This window comes from Entelurus aequoreus, linkage group LG17 (assembly GCF_033978785.1).
Source record: "Entelurus aequoreus isolate RoL-2023_Sb linkage group LG17, RoL_Eaeq_v1.1, whole genome shotgun sequence".
NCBI classification, from domain to species: domain Eukaryota; kingdom Metazoa; phylum Chordata; class Actinopteri; order Syngnathiformes; family Syngnathidae; genus Entelurus; species Entelurus aequoreus.
In genome coordinates, this window is record NC_084747.1 from 6,783,023 (window position 1) to 6,798,022 (window position 15,000).

Here is a 15,000-nt window from a genome sequence, read left to right on the forward strand (position 1 = left end):
ATATATATATATATATATATATATATATATATATATATATATATATATATATATATATTGCAATATTCTAGTTTGCTGATAAATGTTAAATGCAACCTAATAAACAAGTTGTGTATATGTTCACTAGATGGCAGTATTAATTCATTGGATAAACTGATTAAAAAAACTATTTAAATTTAAATGATCAATTGCCATCCATTCATCCAATTTCTAACGTTTAACCCTTTCGGCATTGCCAGGTTGACCCCTGAGCAACACCACAGGTCGCCTGGTTTGAGACAGAGTAATCAGTTCCAACAAAGTACATCCTTTGTCCGGGATGAGACTTGAACCTTTTCAGAGCAGCATCAAAGTTTTCCACCCTCTGTGATAAGGCTACATGGTCAACTGTGTCAAATGCAGTTTAGTCATAGCTAGAAGGAAGCAGGAAGGACTTTGACTGCATGGTCTGGAACAGTGTTTTTCAACCTTTTTTGAGCAAAGGCACATTTCTTTAATAAAGAAAACACGGAGGCACACCACCAGCAGAAAAGGTTAAAAAATTAAACTCCACCAGTTTGTCGTGCCTTATTTTGAGTTTGTTGTTTTCCTGTGTGTATTGCTTTAGTTCCTGTTTTGCGCTGTTATTTTGGTGACCCTTCTTTCCTGTGTTGTTGGTGTTTTCCTGTAGCAGCTTCACGCCTCCCTTTGAGTGCTATTGCCCGCACCTGCTTTGTGTTAGCAATCGAGACTATTTAAATTGTGCGTACGCTATCCTTCTTTGTGGGGACATTGTTGATTGTCATGTCATGTACGCATGTACTTTGTGGATGCCATCTCTGCTCCGCACGCTGTAAGTCTTTGCTGTAGTCCAGCATTCTGTTTTTGTTTACTTTGTAGCAAGTTCAGTTTTACTTTCGTTTTGCATAGCCATCCCTAAGCTTCAGTGCCTTTTCCTTTCCCTTTTGTTCATTTTTGGTTTAATCAATGCATACCATTTTACATGCACGCCGTCTCCCCATGTGCTCTGCATATTGGGATCGCGACAAACCATCTTCCACCTACTGATATGGAGTATTACATGGTTACCCTGCCAAGCTCTATCATCACCATCATCGACGGTCACTCGAAGCGAGTATGACGGCCCTCCTGGTACGAGGGTATCCCTTTATGGAGGATGCCTGTGCGTGACTTTGTTTAACGTGGGGAGACTGGTGCACAGACAGTCACCACACGGTCCTTGACAGATCCCATTAGGGTCCAGTGGCATGGACTCCAAGACGACTAGGGACCCTTTTCTGCTGCAGCTTTCACCCGCCATCCCAGCCGTTGTGACGCTCCATAGGGTTAGCAATCATCCAACGCCTATTCCACCGTTGAGGTCTTGGGTTGCCTTCTTCCGCCATCGCAGCAGTTGTGGTGGTTCTTACATCTACCGTCTTCCGCCTGCTCCGCCGTTGAGGTCTTCACCGTATCCCTGGCTAGGGGGCAGTCAGGTACTAGGCCTTTGCCAAGGGCCACCTGGAGTAACAGTAGTAAAGGGGTTAACCTCCTAGTGCAGGGGGCGGCAACCCGCGGCTCTAGAGCCGCATGCGGCTCTTTAGCGCCGCCCTAGTGGCTCTCTGAAGCTTTTTAAAAAATGTATGAAAAATGGAAAAAGATGAGGGGGAAAAAAATACATTTTTTGTTTTAATATGGTTTCTGTAGGAGGACAAACATGACACAAACCTCCCTAATTGTTATAAAGCACACTGTTTGTATTAAACATGCTTCACTGATTCGAGTATTTGGCGAGCGCCGTTTTGTCCTACTAATTTTGGCGGTCCTTGAACTCACCTTAGTATGTTTACATGTATAACTTTCTCCGACTTTCTAGGACGTGTTTTATGCCACTTCTTTTTCTGTCTCATTTTGTCCACCAAACTTTTAACGTTGTGCGTGAATGCACAAAGGTGAGTTTTGTTGATGTTATTGACTTGTGTGTAGTGCTAATCAGACATATTTGGTCACTGCATGACTGCAAGCTAATCGATGCTAACATGCTATTTAGGCTAGCTATATGTACATATTGCATCATTATGCCTCATTTGTAGCTATATTTGAGCTCATTTAGTTTCCTTTAAGTCATCTCAATTCAATGTATATCTCATGACACACTATCTGTATGTAATATGGCTTTTAATGTGTTGCGGCTCCAGACAGATTTGTTTTTGTATTTTTGCTCCAATATGGCTCTTTCAACATTTTGGGTTGCCGACCCCTGTCCTAGTGCCCCAAGACCCCATAGAGGAGCCTCCACTGCCGGATGCACTTTAACGTCATGCCCAGGACCAGAGCTCTATACAGCACAGACACTCAACAACGGCACATTATTTGCAGATTATAATTATTGATTTGCAAAAAATATTTTTTTGGCCAATTAGGTGAAGTTGCAAAATCTCCCACGGCACACCAGACAATATCTCACGGCACAATAGTGTGCCGCGACAGTGGTTGAAAAACACTGATCTGGAAGATTCAATTGGTCCGGAGTTCAGTGTTTTTTTTTGCTGTCAAGCTAACTAAAGCCTTCCATCTCATTTACCTTGTTGCACTTTCAGGTTACACAAATATTTAGTCGCTATTAGATAGGCTACTTCAAATTATTTTGGTTGGTTGAGTCTAAAAATGGGTTAAAACAACCGGTCAAAATTATAACTTTGTTTGGCAGGCCAATGTATTTTTGGGTTTTCTTACAAAGTGCAGATTATTTTCACACTCAGGTCTGGACTTGTTTGGGGAAAAATAAGCCATGTGACACGTGCGTGGAGTGCGGCAACACATCCTCCTTTTTTCTGGTTTCACTTTTACTTCTGCTTCTAAAGGTCACAGACATGAGGAACTCATAATGAATGCTCCCATTATACATCTCGTTTATAGAGAGTAGGGACCATGTGAACAGCAGTTGAACATGGGTCAGTCCAGGGGTGGGCAATTAATTTTTTACCGGGGGCCGCATAAGCAACCCAAGCACTGCTGGAGGGCCACACGACAATATTTCAATTCAATTTTGCTCAATATTATTTTTTATATACCGTAAGATAAATAATAATAATAATAATAATTAATAATAATAATAATAATTTAATTTAACCTAACTTAACTTTATACAAAAGCAGATTGCTTTTGATGGTTTTATTTTTATCACTGTTTTACACAACACTTCCTGATGTATAATACAATGCAAGAATGTCAATTTATGCACAGGGTTAATTTCTGTCACTTTATCCTGCATTATCCAACATTTTTTCCCGTCAGATTTGGACAACCATCTGTTGTTAAAAATCGTTTTTAATCATATTTATTTTATATTGGTTTTATATGTAATTATTTTTTCTTTTTATTCAGTCATTGGTGGAGCTAAGGATAATATTTGAATATTGTTTTTAATATTGTTGTGCAGCACTTTGGAAACATTTTGTTGTTTAAATGTGCTATATAAATAAAGTGGATTGGATTGGATTGTCACACCTGCCAGCTTGTCCCATTTCAGTCCTAACATGCCCAAAACACGCATTTACCTATGTGAACAAATCATTACCTGTGGTTGTCTCTTTAATTGACTGCATGGCTGCCAGCTACTCCGTAAGTTGAAAGTCTGTAGTTATCCCACGTAAGAAGATGAGCAGCTGGGCGGTGTCACGTACATCGCAGATCTCATCCAATTAAAACCAGCGAAAAACAGTCCAAGTCTCCGGGCATACAGCGCAACAGAGTCCAATAAGCACTCCTTTATAAACTCTCCGTCAGAAAACGCCTTACTTTTTCTAGCGCTTTTGTGAGAAATGACGAAACTTGTCCTGACGGCTGCATCTCTGGGGGTGTGAAATTTGGCAAAAAGTCCTTGTTGGGTTTGCAGTTGTACCATCAACGCATCAGCCTCCCTCTCGTCTTGCTTTGAGTATCCTGATCCTGAATTCCCTTGTAGGTAATTTGAGTTTCCTTTTCTCCTCTTCAGCAGAGTGATTTTTTTGTTGTAACGTTTTGCAGTCGAAGTGGTGAGTTTCAGTTTATTCTTACAGTTCCAGCTAGTGATGGGTTGATGAGGCCTCATGAAGCGTTTCGACACATTGCAAAACTGTATTGATACTGTGTCAATACTGTGTCACTAAATACTGACATCTGCTGGACATTAAAAATCCCTACAGGCAACCTATGGACCGACTCAACTGACACTGATTTTATGACCTAGTACAGGGGTCACCAACCTTTTTGAAAGCAAGAGCTACTTCTTGGGTACTGATTAATGCGAAGGGCTACCAGTTTGATACATACTTAAATAAATTGCTAGAAATATATAAAAAATAAATATATAAATAAATAAATATATATAAGTATAACCCATTTATTTACCATTTAAATAGCCAATTTGCTCAATTTACCTTTAACTCTATGTTATTATTAATAAGTAATGATATTTACACTTAATTGAACGGTTTAAAAGAGGAGAAAACATGAAAAAAAATGACAATTAAATTTTGAAACATAGTTTATCTTCAATTTCGACTCTTTAAATATCAAAATTCAACCGAAAAAAAGAAGAGAAAAACTAGCTAATTCGAATCTTTTTGGAAAAAATTAAAAAAAGAATTTATGGAACATCATTAGTAGTTTTTCCTGATTAAGATTAATTTTAGAATTTTGATGACATGTTTTAAATAGGTTAAAATCCAATCTGCACTTTGTTAGAATATATAACAAATTGGACCAAGTTATATTTCTAACAAATCATTATTTCTTCTACATTTTCCAGAACAAAAATTTTAAAAGAAATTCAAAATACTTTGAAATAAGATTTAAATTTGATTCTACAGATTTTCTAGATTTGCCAGAATAATTTTTTTGAATTTTAATCATAATAAGTTTGAAGAAATATTTCACAAATATTCTTCGTCGAAAAAACAGAAGCTAAAATGAAGAATTAAAATAAAATGTATTTATTATTCTTTACAATAAAAAATAAAAAAATTACTTGAACATTGATTTAAATTGTTAGGAAAGAAGAGAAAGGAATTTAAAAGGTAAAAAGGTATATGTGTTTAAAAAGCCTAAAATAATAATAATGTAGTTTTTCTCTAAAATTGTCTTTCTGAAAGTTATAAGAAGCAAAGTAAAAAAAATAATGAATTTATTTAAACAAGTGAAGACCAAGTCTTTAAAATATTTTCTTGGATTTTCAAATTCTATTAGAGTTTTGTCTCTCTTAGAATTAAAAATGTAGAGCAAAGCGAGACCAGCTTGCTAGTAAATAAATGCAATTTAAAAAATAGAGGCAGCTCACTGGTAAGTGCTGCTATTTGAGCTATTTTTAGAACAGGCCAGCGGGCTACTCATCTGGTCCTTACGGGCTACCTGGTGCCCGCGGGCACCGCGTTGGTTACCCCTGACCTAGTATATACAATAATATAAACCAAGTCATTGTATTTCATTTAGGATTATTTCATACCTTCATTTAAATAAAAATATATTTTTATCTTTTTTAGATACAGTCAAATAATGTGAACATGTATCATGACTAGGATGGTAGAAGGTGGGGATTGAACCCCAGTAACCAGCAACCCTCCGATTGTTGGCACGGCCACTCTACCAACTTCGCCACGCCGTCATTCCTGTACCTTCTCTAGTAACAGTAGTGATGGGTCCTGCAACACAGATGCATCGGCGCATGCGTCGAGCTCATAGAGCGAAACCCTGTGTCGGTGCGCGTACCGCTTTTAGAAAGTCACGTGACCGATCATGAGCTGCTTTGGTCACGTGACCGATACGCGAACTGTATCGCACTGACGCCTCCTCTGTGCCCTGTGAGCAACGTTCCCTCTAAGGTGCACGCCTGCGCAATTGCGCAGTGCTCAAGCGTCCTCCGCGCACAGCCAATATATGCCGCGCACCAAATCAAACCCATCTGAATTGTAAACAAAATAAACACATTTATTCTGTGTCATTTTGAAATGCAACTTTGAGTGACAGTGACAACAAGCGGCCCTAACGGTGTTCGTCAACAACACGCATTGCGCCGCTTCCTAATAAACACAGTTTGGCGCGCAGGCGTCAGTGCGATACAGTTCATGAGCGGTCACGTGACCAGAACAGCTCATGAGCGGTCACGTGACCAAAACAGCTCGTGACTTTCTTAAAGCGATACGCGCACCGACACAGGGTATCGCTCTATGAGCTCGACGCATGCGCCGATGCATCGGTGTTGCCGGACCCATCACCAGTTCCAGCTTTTCCTCAATTTCTTGAGTGAATTTTTGTTAACTATTTTTCTAGATCAGAAACAGTGTTTAAGTTTTATAGCCAGTTTCCCTTTCCTTTTTGAGCGTTTTTTTTGTTATTGATCAATTTCATAGTTGTATTCCGCGCTAAGTATAGTTCGCGATTGAGATTTTTATTTCCTCCTTTCGGAGTGATTTTCAGTTGTTCCTTTTTTGTGGAACCTTTTCGGCTAGTTGTCAGATATAGCCATTGTTGTATTGCCCTGACTCTGGAGGTGAAAAAGTAACATTCAAAATAAAAGCCTGCCGGATTGTTCTCCACTCTGCATCTGAGTCCTATTCTTGATCAAGTCCTGACATTCATATTCTCTACTGCAGGGGTCACCAACCTTTTTGAAACCAAGAGCTACTTCTTGGGTACTGATTAATGCGAAGGGCTACCAGTTTGATACACACTTACATAAATTGCCAGAAATAGCCAATTTGCTCAATTTACCTTTAACTCTATGTTATTATTAATAATTAATGATATTTACTCTAAATTGAACGGTTTAAAAGAGGAGAAAACACGAAAAAAATGACAATTAAATTTTGAAACATAGTTTATCTTCAATTTTGACTCTTTAAAATTCAAAATTCAACCGAAAAAAAGAAGAGAAAAACTAGCTAATTCGAATCTTTTTGAAAAAATACAAAAAATAATTTATGGAACATCATTAGTCATTTTTCCTGATTAAGATTAATTTTACAATTTTGATGACATGTTTTAAATAGGTTAAAATCCAATCTACACTTTGTTAGAATATATAACAAATTGGACCAAGCTATATTTCTAACAAAGACAAATCATTATTTCTTCTAGATTTTCCAGAACAAAAATTTTAAAAGAAATTCAAAAGACTTTGAAATAAGATTTAAATTTGATTCTACAGATTTTCTAGATTTGCCAGAATAATTTTTTTGAATTTTAATCATAATAACTTTGAAGAAATATTTCACAAATCTTCTTCGTCGAAAAAACAGAAGCTAAAATGAAGAATTAAATTAAAATGTGTTTATTATTCTTTACAATAAAAAAAAAAAATATTTACTTGAACGTTGATTTAAATTGTCAGGAAAGAAGAGGAAGGAATTTAAAAGGTAAAAAGGTATATGTGTTTAAAAATCCTAAAATCATTTTTAGGGTTGTATTTTTTCTCTAAAATTGTCTTTCTGAAAGTTATAAGAAGCAAAGTAAAAAAATTAAAGAATTTATTTAAACAAGTGAAGACCAAGTCTTTAAAATATTTTCTTGGATATTCAAATTCTATTTGAGTTTTGTCTCTCTTAGAATTAAAAATGTCAGGCAAAGCGAGACCAGCTTGCTAGTAAATAAATACAATTTAAAAAATAGAGGCAGCTCACTGGTAAGTGCTGCTATTTGAGCTATTTTCAGAACAGGCCAGCAGGCTATTCATCTGGTCCTTACGGGCTACCTGGTGCCCGCGGGCACCGCGTTGGTGACCCCTGCTCTACTGCTTGCTAGTGTTACCATATTTGAGTTATTGTGCAGAAATATGGGGAAACAACTACAAATGTGCGCTTCATTCACTAACTGTGTTACAAAAAAGATCAATTAAAATAATACATAATGTTGGCTATAGAGAACATACAAACACTTTATCGAATCACAAATATTTAAATTGCAAATGCACCAAATAGTTGAAACAGCTAAAATGATGTACAAAGCAAACTATAACCTGCTACCCAAGAATGTACAACAATTCCTCTCAACAAAAGAGGAGAAATATAACCTTAGAGGAAAATCGAATTTAAAACATTTGTTTGCTCGTACAACACTTAAAACCTTTAGCATATCCATATGTGGAATTAAATTATGGAACGGATTAACCAAAGAAGTCAAACAAAGCACCAATATGATTCAGTTTAAGAGACTGTTCAAACTTCACAAAGTACGCAGAACAAGAATTATGATGAACATCTTGAACCCTTTTTTTTTCTTTTGAGATAAAGATCATTTATGTATTTAATATTTGTTTACTTTTACTATGGTATATTTATTTATTATTGATTCACTGTTCTGTTACAGAGAACAAGGAAATGAAATAAAATTGCTATGGAATGAAAAGGGGTAGGATTAAATAAGCTCTGCTTCTTTCTACTTCTTTTCGGACGTGCTGTAATAAAACAACTGGAAATATGTGATGCATTACATGGTAATTGTATGCATCTTCGAAATAAACTGAAACTGAAGTGAACTATTTACCCTCACTTATCAGAGAAAACTCTGGTGAACATTACGGGCTTTATTGGACTTGAAAGCAAACCAAAAACGAAACCTAATAACCAAGCACAAGTTCCTGAAAAAAACATCCCTTTTTGATATGACTAATAGAATAGGAGGAACTCCCCTTGACTCTTTTGTTCAGTAGTCCTTGCCTGCATTTCAGACATGTTCAAGATGAAAGCACCAGTGACTCTCCTGTGGCTCTCTCTTCTTCATCTAGGTTTGTCAATTCCTGTGGGGCGCCCGAGCAACTGGCTAAGACAATGTCGAGCCTCCATAAACCTCTCCATCACAGCCTTAGAGGCGCTACCGGGCGGCGGCTGGGATAATCTACGAAACATCGATATGGGCCGGGTCATGAACCTCAGCTACTTCCAGTGCCAGACTACAGAGGACGGGCTCTACCTCATCCCAGATGAGGTGTTTGTTATACCTCACAAAGAGACGGGAGTGGAAACCAACTCAGAGATAATGAGCTACTGGCAGGAGCAGCAAAGCTCGACAGCTCACAGCATGAATGCGGAAGCGTCGTTTTTTTCTCTGCTAAATGGAAAATACTCCTCTGAGAACCAAAGGATGAAAATCCATCAGGTCCAAGACTCTTCAAATGCAACCAGAGTGCAGGTGAGGTAGAAACTTGTATTTTGTTGATTCAGTATAAAGGTTTATACCACAATGTTATGAACCATTATACAAAAACATTCTAACATGTATTTTATTTTACTTTAAGGTGCGTAACCACATCTACACCATTAAGGCTTATCCGGACTTCAACCTTGATTCCCGTTTTGCTCAGCAAGCCAAGGAGATAGCGGATGCTATAGAAAATAACCAAACCAGGAATGCAGACTATCTTTCAGAGAAGATGGTTCTGGACTTCGGGACCCATGTCATCACCAGTGTGGACGCCGGGGCTACTTTGGTGCAGGAGGACTACCTCCGCTCCTCATACGTGTCGGACAGCGTGTCGGACAGTCACAGCGTCAAAGCCTTGGCTGGCCTGAACTTTTTCGATAAGCTCAAGTTTGACATTAGCAGCCAAAACACACAACAGAGCTCATCGCTTCAGACGTACCAGTCGAATATTCAATATTCTCTTACTCAAAGCCACGGCGGTGCACCTTTCTATCCTGGCATCACTCTGCAGAAGTGGCAGGAAAGTATCAGAAACAACCTGGTTGCTATTGATCGGCAAGGATTAGCCCTTCACTACTTCATCAATGAAAACTCCTTGCCTGACCTGCCACAGCCGACAGTTGCCAAAATTGCTAAATCAGTTAGTAAAGCCATCCAGCGCTATTACAAGGTCAACACTCGCCCTGGCTGTATCGACGTCAACTCCCAGAACTTCAACTTCCAAGCCAACATAGATGACGCTTCTTGCGAGGGCCCTGCTACAAACCTCAGTTTTGGTGGTGTCTACCAGGAGTGTATTCCCATCTCCCAAAACGCAGAGCCACTGTGTGATGTCCTGGCTCAGAAAAACCCTGATACGGGTGCCTTTTCCTGTAAGCCACCTTACTCGCCCACTTTACTGAGATCAGAAGTGAGACAGCAAGCTTATACCAAGTATGAATGTCACGATCAGCGGTACTCATGTGGGTTCCTTCACCTGTCCCATTGCCATCGCCAAGTGTGCCAGGACAACACATATGTACGCTCAGCTCACATAAACACCTTTTGGTGTTCGGTCAATGGCAATGCCCCCGAGAACTCTGGGTATCTGTTCGGAGGGGTTTATAGCCCGTCCCAAGTGAACCCCATCACCAAGGCAAAAAGTTGCCCATTACAATTCATTCCACTAAAGTTTCTCTCAGATGGCCAAGTAATCTGCGTGAGTAATGACTACGAACTTGGTTTGAAATATTCTGTACCATTCGGCGGTTTTTTCAGCTGTCAGTCAGAGAACCCCATGAGCGGGCAACAAAGTCGCTGCCCCCCCAAGTTCAGTCAACACCTTGCTGCAGTCAGCGATGGCTGTGAAATCCTCTACTGTGTCCAGTCGGGACAGTTCACCGGTGGGCAGCTGCTTCCAATTAACCTCCCCCCTTTCACCAGAGCACCAGTTGTTAACTTGCAAGCAAACAACACGGTCATGGTGATGACGGAGGGCGAAAAAAACTGGGTTAGAGTCGGACAAAGCAAGATGTGCAAACTGGCCAACCAGGATGATCTTCAAGAGCTTTAACTCGGACCAGAGTCAGACGTCCACCGGGGAAAAGGCAGGGGTAGCTTTTGGAGTGATGGGCATGATGGCGCTGGTGCTCACGGGTGTGGTATTCTTGGTGAAAAGACTTCAAAGAGGGCTGCCTGGGATGACGGTGAGGCTAGTTAACGTGGAAACACATCAAGAGGAAGTTGCGTGAGATCAAGGGGAGAGCATAATTTTTTGATTGATTGATTGAAACTTTTATTAGTAGATTGCACAATGAAGTACATATTCCGTACAATTGACCACTAAATGGTAACACCCGAATAAGTTTTTCAACTTGTTTAAGTCGGGGTCCACTTAAATTGATTCATGATACAGATATATACTATCATCATAATACAGTCATCACACAATATAATCATCAGAGTATATACATTGAATTATTTACATTATTTACAATCCGGGGTGTGGGATGTGGAGGGGGAGGGGGGTTAGGTTTGGTTGTTATCATCACTTCAGTCATCAATAATTAAGAACTGGACATTGAAACAGTGTAGGTCTGACTTGGTAGGATATGTACAGCAAGTAGTGGACACACACACAGAGAGAGAGAGAGAGATCAGAAAGCATAAGAAAAAGTATCTATATATGATTATTTACATTTGATTATTTACAATCCGGGGAGGGTGTTAGTTTAGGGTTGAAGTTGCCTTGAGGTGTACTTTTATTGCAGTTTTGAAGGAGGATAGAGATGCCCTTTCTTTTACACCTGTTGGGAGCGCTGGTTGAGAACGATTGAAATATTAAGTGACAGCTGACTTATTTTATGGCCCTAGTGTGTGAATGTGATTGTGAATGGTTGTCTGTTTCGCTTTGTCAACCCTGTGATGAGGTGGCGACTTGTCCAGGGTGTATCCCGCCTGGATCCTACCCCAGCCCCCCTGCTCTCATAAGGGACAAGCGGTAGAAGATTGATGGATGTTGTTTAAAGACTTCTTTGAAAAGCTGTTCTTTCACTTTTTACTTTAATAGCATAGTTTAGACTCTATACTGTATATTTATATACACTGTATATCATACCCGATATTAAAGACTATCGTGTGAATGGCTTGAAGTCTTGGACTATATGACTTACAATAAAATAAATGTCATTTAAAATAAATCTGAGATTTCTTTCACATATTTTAATCTTGCTGTCTTTCTCTCAAAGGACTAATTAAGTGCATCCATAATGATAAAAAAAATCCACAATGTTAACATAACTGCGGCTGTGTAGGTAACTTTGTAAGTCATTTGTAAAATAAATTACACTTTCCGGGGAGTAATTATGTGTTTTAAAAAAAAAGACTGACTCAATCTGCAGGAATCGAGCGTGAAGAGAAATTTTTAAGTTAAAAAGCAACCTACAATCTATGCACAAGCATAAATAGACACTGGCTGAAGTGACCTCATGGTTATGGTAAGGTTAACAGCACACAGACATATGCGTACACACACATATACTGACACACACACACACACACACACACACACACACACACACACACACACACACACACACACACACACACACACACACACACACACACACACACACACACACACACACACACACACACACACACACACACACACACACACACACACACACATTTCCAGTAAATATGCAGTTGTCCATCTTGCTCTTCTAACAAACATGCACATACACAGCTGCAAGAAACTAGGGAGATCTTGAACATGAAAACAAACCAGCTCACGCTGAGGAAATTGGAACAGCCTCAAGGGGCGAAAGAGAGAGAGATAGAAAAGAGAGAGGCACGAAAAGCCCTGACCCATAAAGTCCCTCTTTGGTGTTTTTCAAACAACGGACCACAGACAAAAGTGAGCCATCCGCTGGAATCTCGGCCAGTCTGCAGCTTTATGTCCAGCACGACCAAAAGTTTAGACAGGCCCTTTGTAGGCTGGCGCCATCGAGACTTCGGAGGAATTTCTGCACAGTTTTGTCCAAAGGGAGGATAAGACATAAACTGAGGTAGGTGTGGACAGTCTCATCAAGTATTTTGGGGTATTTTTCACAACATCTGTGGCAGGATTACATACTCCAGTTTTTCACGACCTAAGGATTAGAGACTGATGTTTGACCACTGTGCGACTGTAATCAAAAGTAAACAATGAGTTAAATCCTTGCAAGAAAGGCATCCTTAAATACAGTTTGTTCACCCTACATTTAGGTAACCATGCCTGCCAAAGGATTCCATACAAGCCGCTTTGTCTTGTGGGCGTTGGCATTGTCACTCAGCAAGGTTTGGTCCTGTCGACTTGGTTTTTCGACAGAGTGTGTGAAAGCCGCCTTCATTCCCGGCTACAATCTCGCCGGGGAGGGTTTTGATGTGGTCCGGATGCATCGGACGGGAGCGTACGTGATTAACGTCAAAGCTCATCTGGTTGACAATCACACGTGCACACTGTGTCCGAACCGCTTCCACGATGGACAGGTGACTACTGCCAAACAGGGCAACTCAAATCAAATGTGTCATTGTTCTTACCCCCCCCCCCCCCCCCCCCCCCCCTTATTATCATCTTCAGATTCCGAAGCTCCCAGCTGCTGTGCTTGACTGGCGTCCTTTCAGCCGCTGTAGCAAGCAGCTTTCCAGTGCCTTCCACCACTCGGTGGATTCACTTCTGCGCAGCTCGAGCTCGCTGGTAAACAACAACTGGGGCGTAGGTTTGAGCCTTGATAACATCGGAAAGGCAGTGCTGGGAGTTTATTTACACAGCCCTTAATCACAAGTGTCTCAAAGGGCTGCACAACCCACAACGACATCCTCGGCTCAGACGGTTGTGTTTTGTCTTTATCCTGCCTTCTCCTTTATGTCTGCACCCATGTGTTCAGTGATTCGTCCTCGGCGAGGGGCGGACCTTGAGGCACACCTGCTCGCAATTAGCCCGCCAGTAATTAGGCTCGTCACTAACAGCTTGGCCTTGCCGGTTAATGTATCCTGAACCCCTTTCGTGCATGCTCCTGCTTCACCTCCCCAGACCTGGTACGTTGTCACTCCTTAGTCCTGAATTCCCTAACCTCTTTTGTGTTTGTTTCCTAGCCTCCCTGAAGTAAAGGGGATTCTTTTGTTGGACTCTTGCCCTGCTCAGTGCGTCCTGGCCTTTTCTCCTGCCGACCACTGAGGAACCTAGTTTGTCCAGGTTACATGGTATGCGCTTCTTCCCCATCGCCTTTAGTTATCCCTTTTTGTCTAATTAAATTTTTCATTTTTTGTAATTCCACCTTGTCTCCCCCCCTTGTCCAAGACCCTAACACAGATCCCACATCAGGGCAAGACAAAAACTCAACCCAATGGGATACAATGAGAAACCTTGGAGGGGACCGCAGATGTGGGGACCCCAGATGTGGGGACCCCCCGCTGGGCGACCGGTGCAATGGGCATCGAGTGGCTCTAGTTAATAGTGTGAGAGTCCAGTCCATAGTGGGGCCAGCAGGGGATCATCTTTAGTGGAGACAAGTCAGCAGCGCAGAGACGTCCCCAGCTGATGCACAGATGAGTAGTCCACCCCAGGTCCTGACTTTGAACAGCTAGCGCCACATCTGTGGTCACCTAATAACCTCTCCACGCAGGAGAGGGGGGCAGAGCAGAAAAGAGACGGCAGATCAACTGGTCTAAAAGGGGGTCTATTTAAAGGCTAAAGTACACAGTATAGCATCTCTAACTGTACCGGGAGGACAGGGAAGTAGCAACACAATTCTGGATATACAAGACTGCCCGCTAAAGGGCCCCCTATTGCACCCCTAAATCCAACGTACAATATTTACATTACTGCATGGATTTGGCCGAAATCTTATAGACACTCTTGAAAATTATATGGTTATATTTATTTTATCATAATCTTACGATACAATAAATATAACCATGACATTGCTTTCTCCAACATACATATTTAAATGAGAGAAAGAAAAAAAACCAGAAGCCCACGGGCCCCAATGTGCTTGGGCCCGAGTACCACATCCCCTACCTTCACCTCCCCGGAAGTAAGTAATAAGTATTGCATGCATACCGCCATCTAGCGGAAGGTAACGCAAATCAAGTTTATGTAGAGCACAGTGGTGAGTAGGCAATTCAAAGTGCTTTACAGATAACAAGGCAAATAAAATCAGAAAAAATAAACTAAATACATATATTCCTATATTGTCATTGTAAATAAACGTAATTTAATTTAAAGCAAAAGGTGAACCCCTTCAAGTACAGTATATGAAATCAATACATTCGAAAAAAATATTCCACTCATATACAACATCCCCCCTACCCATACATGCA

General features: G+C 40.4%; 2 protein-coding genes across 2 annotated transcripts in view; both read left to right on the plus strand.

Moving 5' to 3' along the window:
• Positions 1 to 8,208: 8,208 nt before the first annotated feature.
• LOC133631860 (macrophage-expressed gene 1 protein-like) lies at positions 8,209 to 11,138 on the plus strand. Its single transcript, XM_062024025.1, is given in 3 exon segments — positions 8,209 to 9,144; positions 9,251 to 10,701; positions 10,703 to 11,138. Coding segments are annotated over 3 exon segments (2,094 nt in total). The 5' UTR covers positions 8,209 to 8,685; the 3' UTR covers positions 10,887 to 11,138.
• Positions 11,139 to 12,539: 1,401 nt separating this feature from the next.
• The window catches only part of LOC133632219 (perforin-1-like), an 18,084-nt gene continuing 15,623 nt past the window's right edge, over positions 12,540 to 15,000 (plus strand). The window contains exon 1 of the mRNA XM_062024523.1: positions 12,540 to 12,704. The gene's annotated coding sequence lies outside the window, so the exon portion shown is untranslated. The remainder of the gene's footprint in view (positions 12,705 to 15,000) is intronic.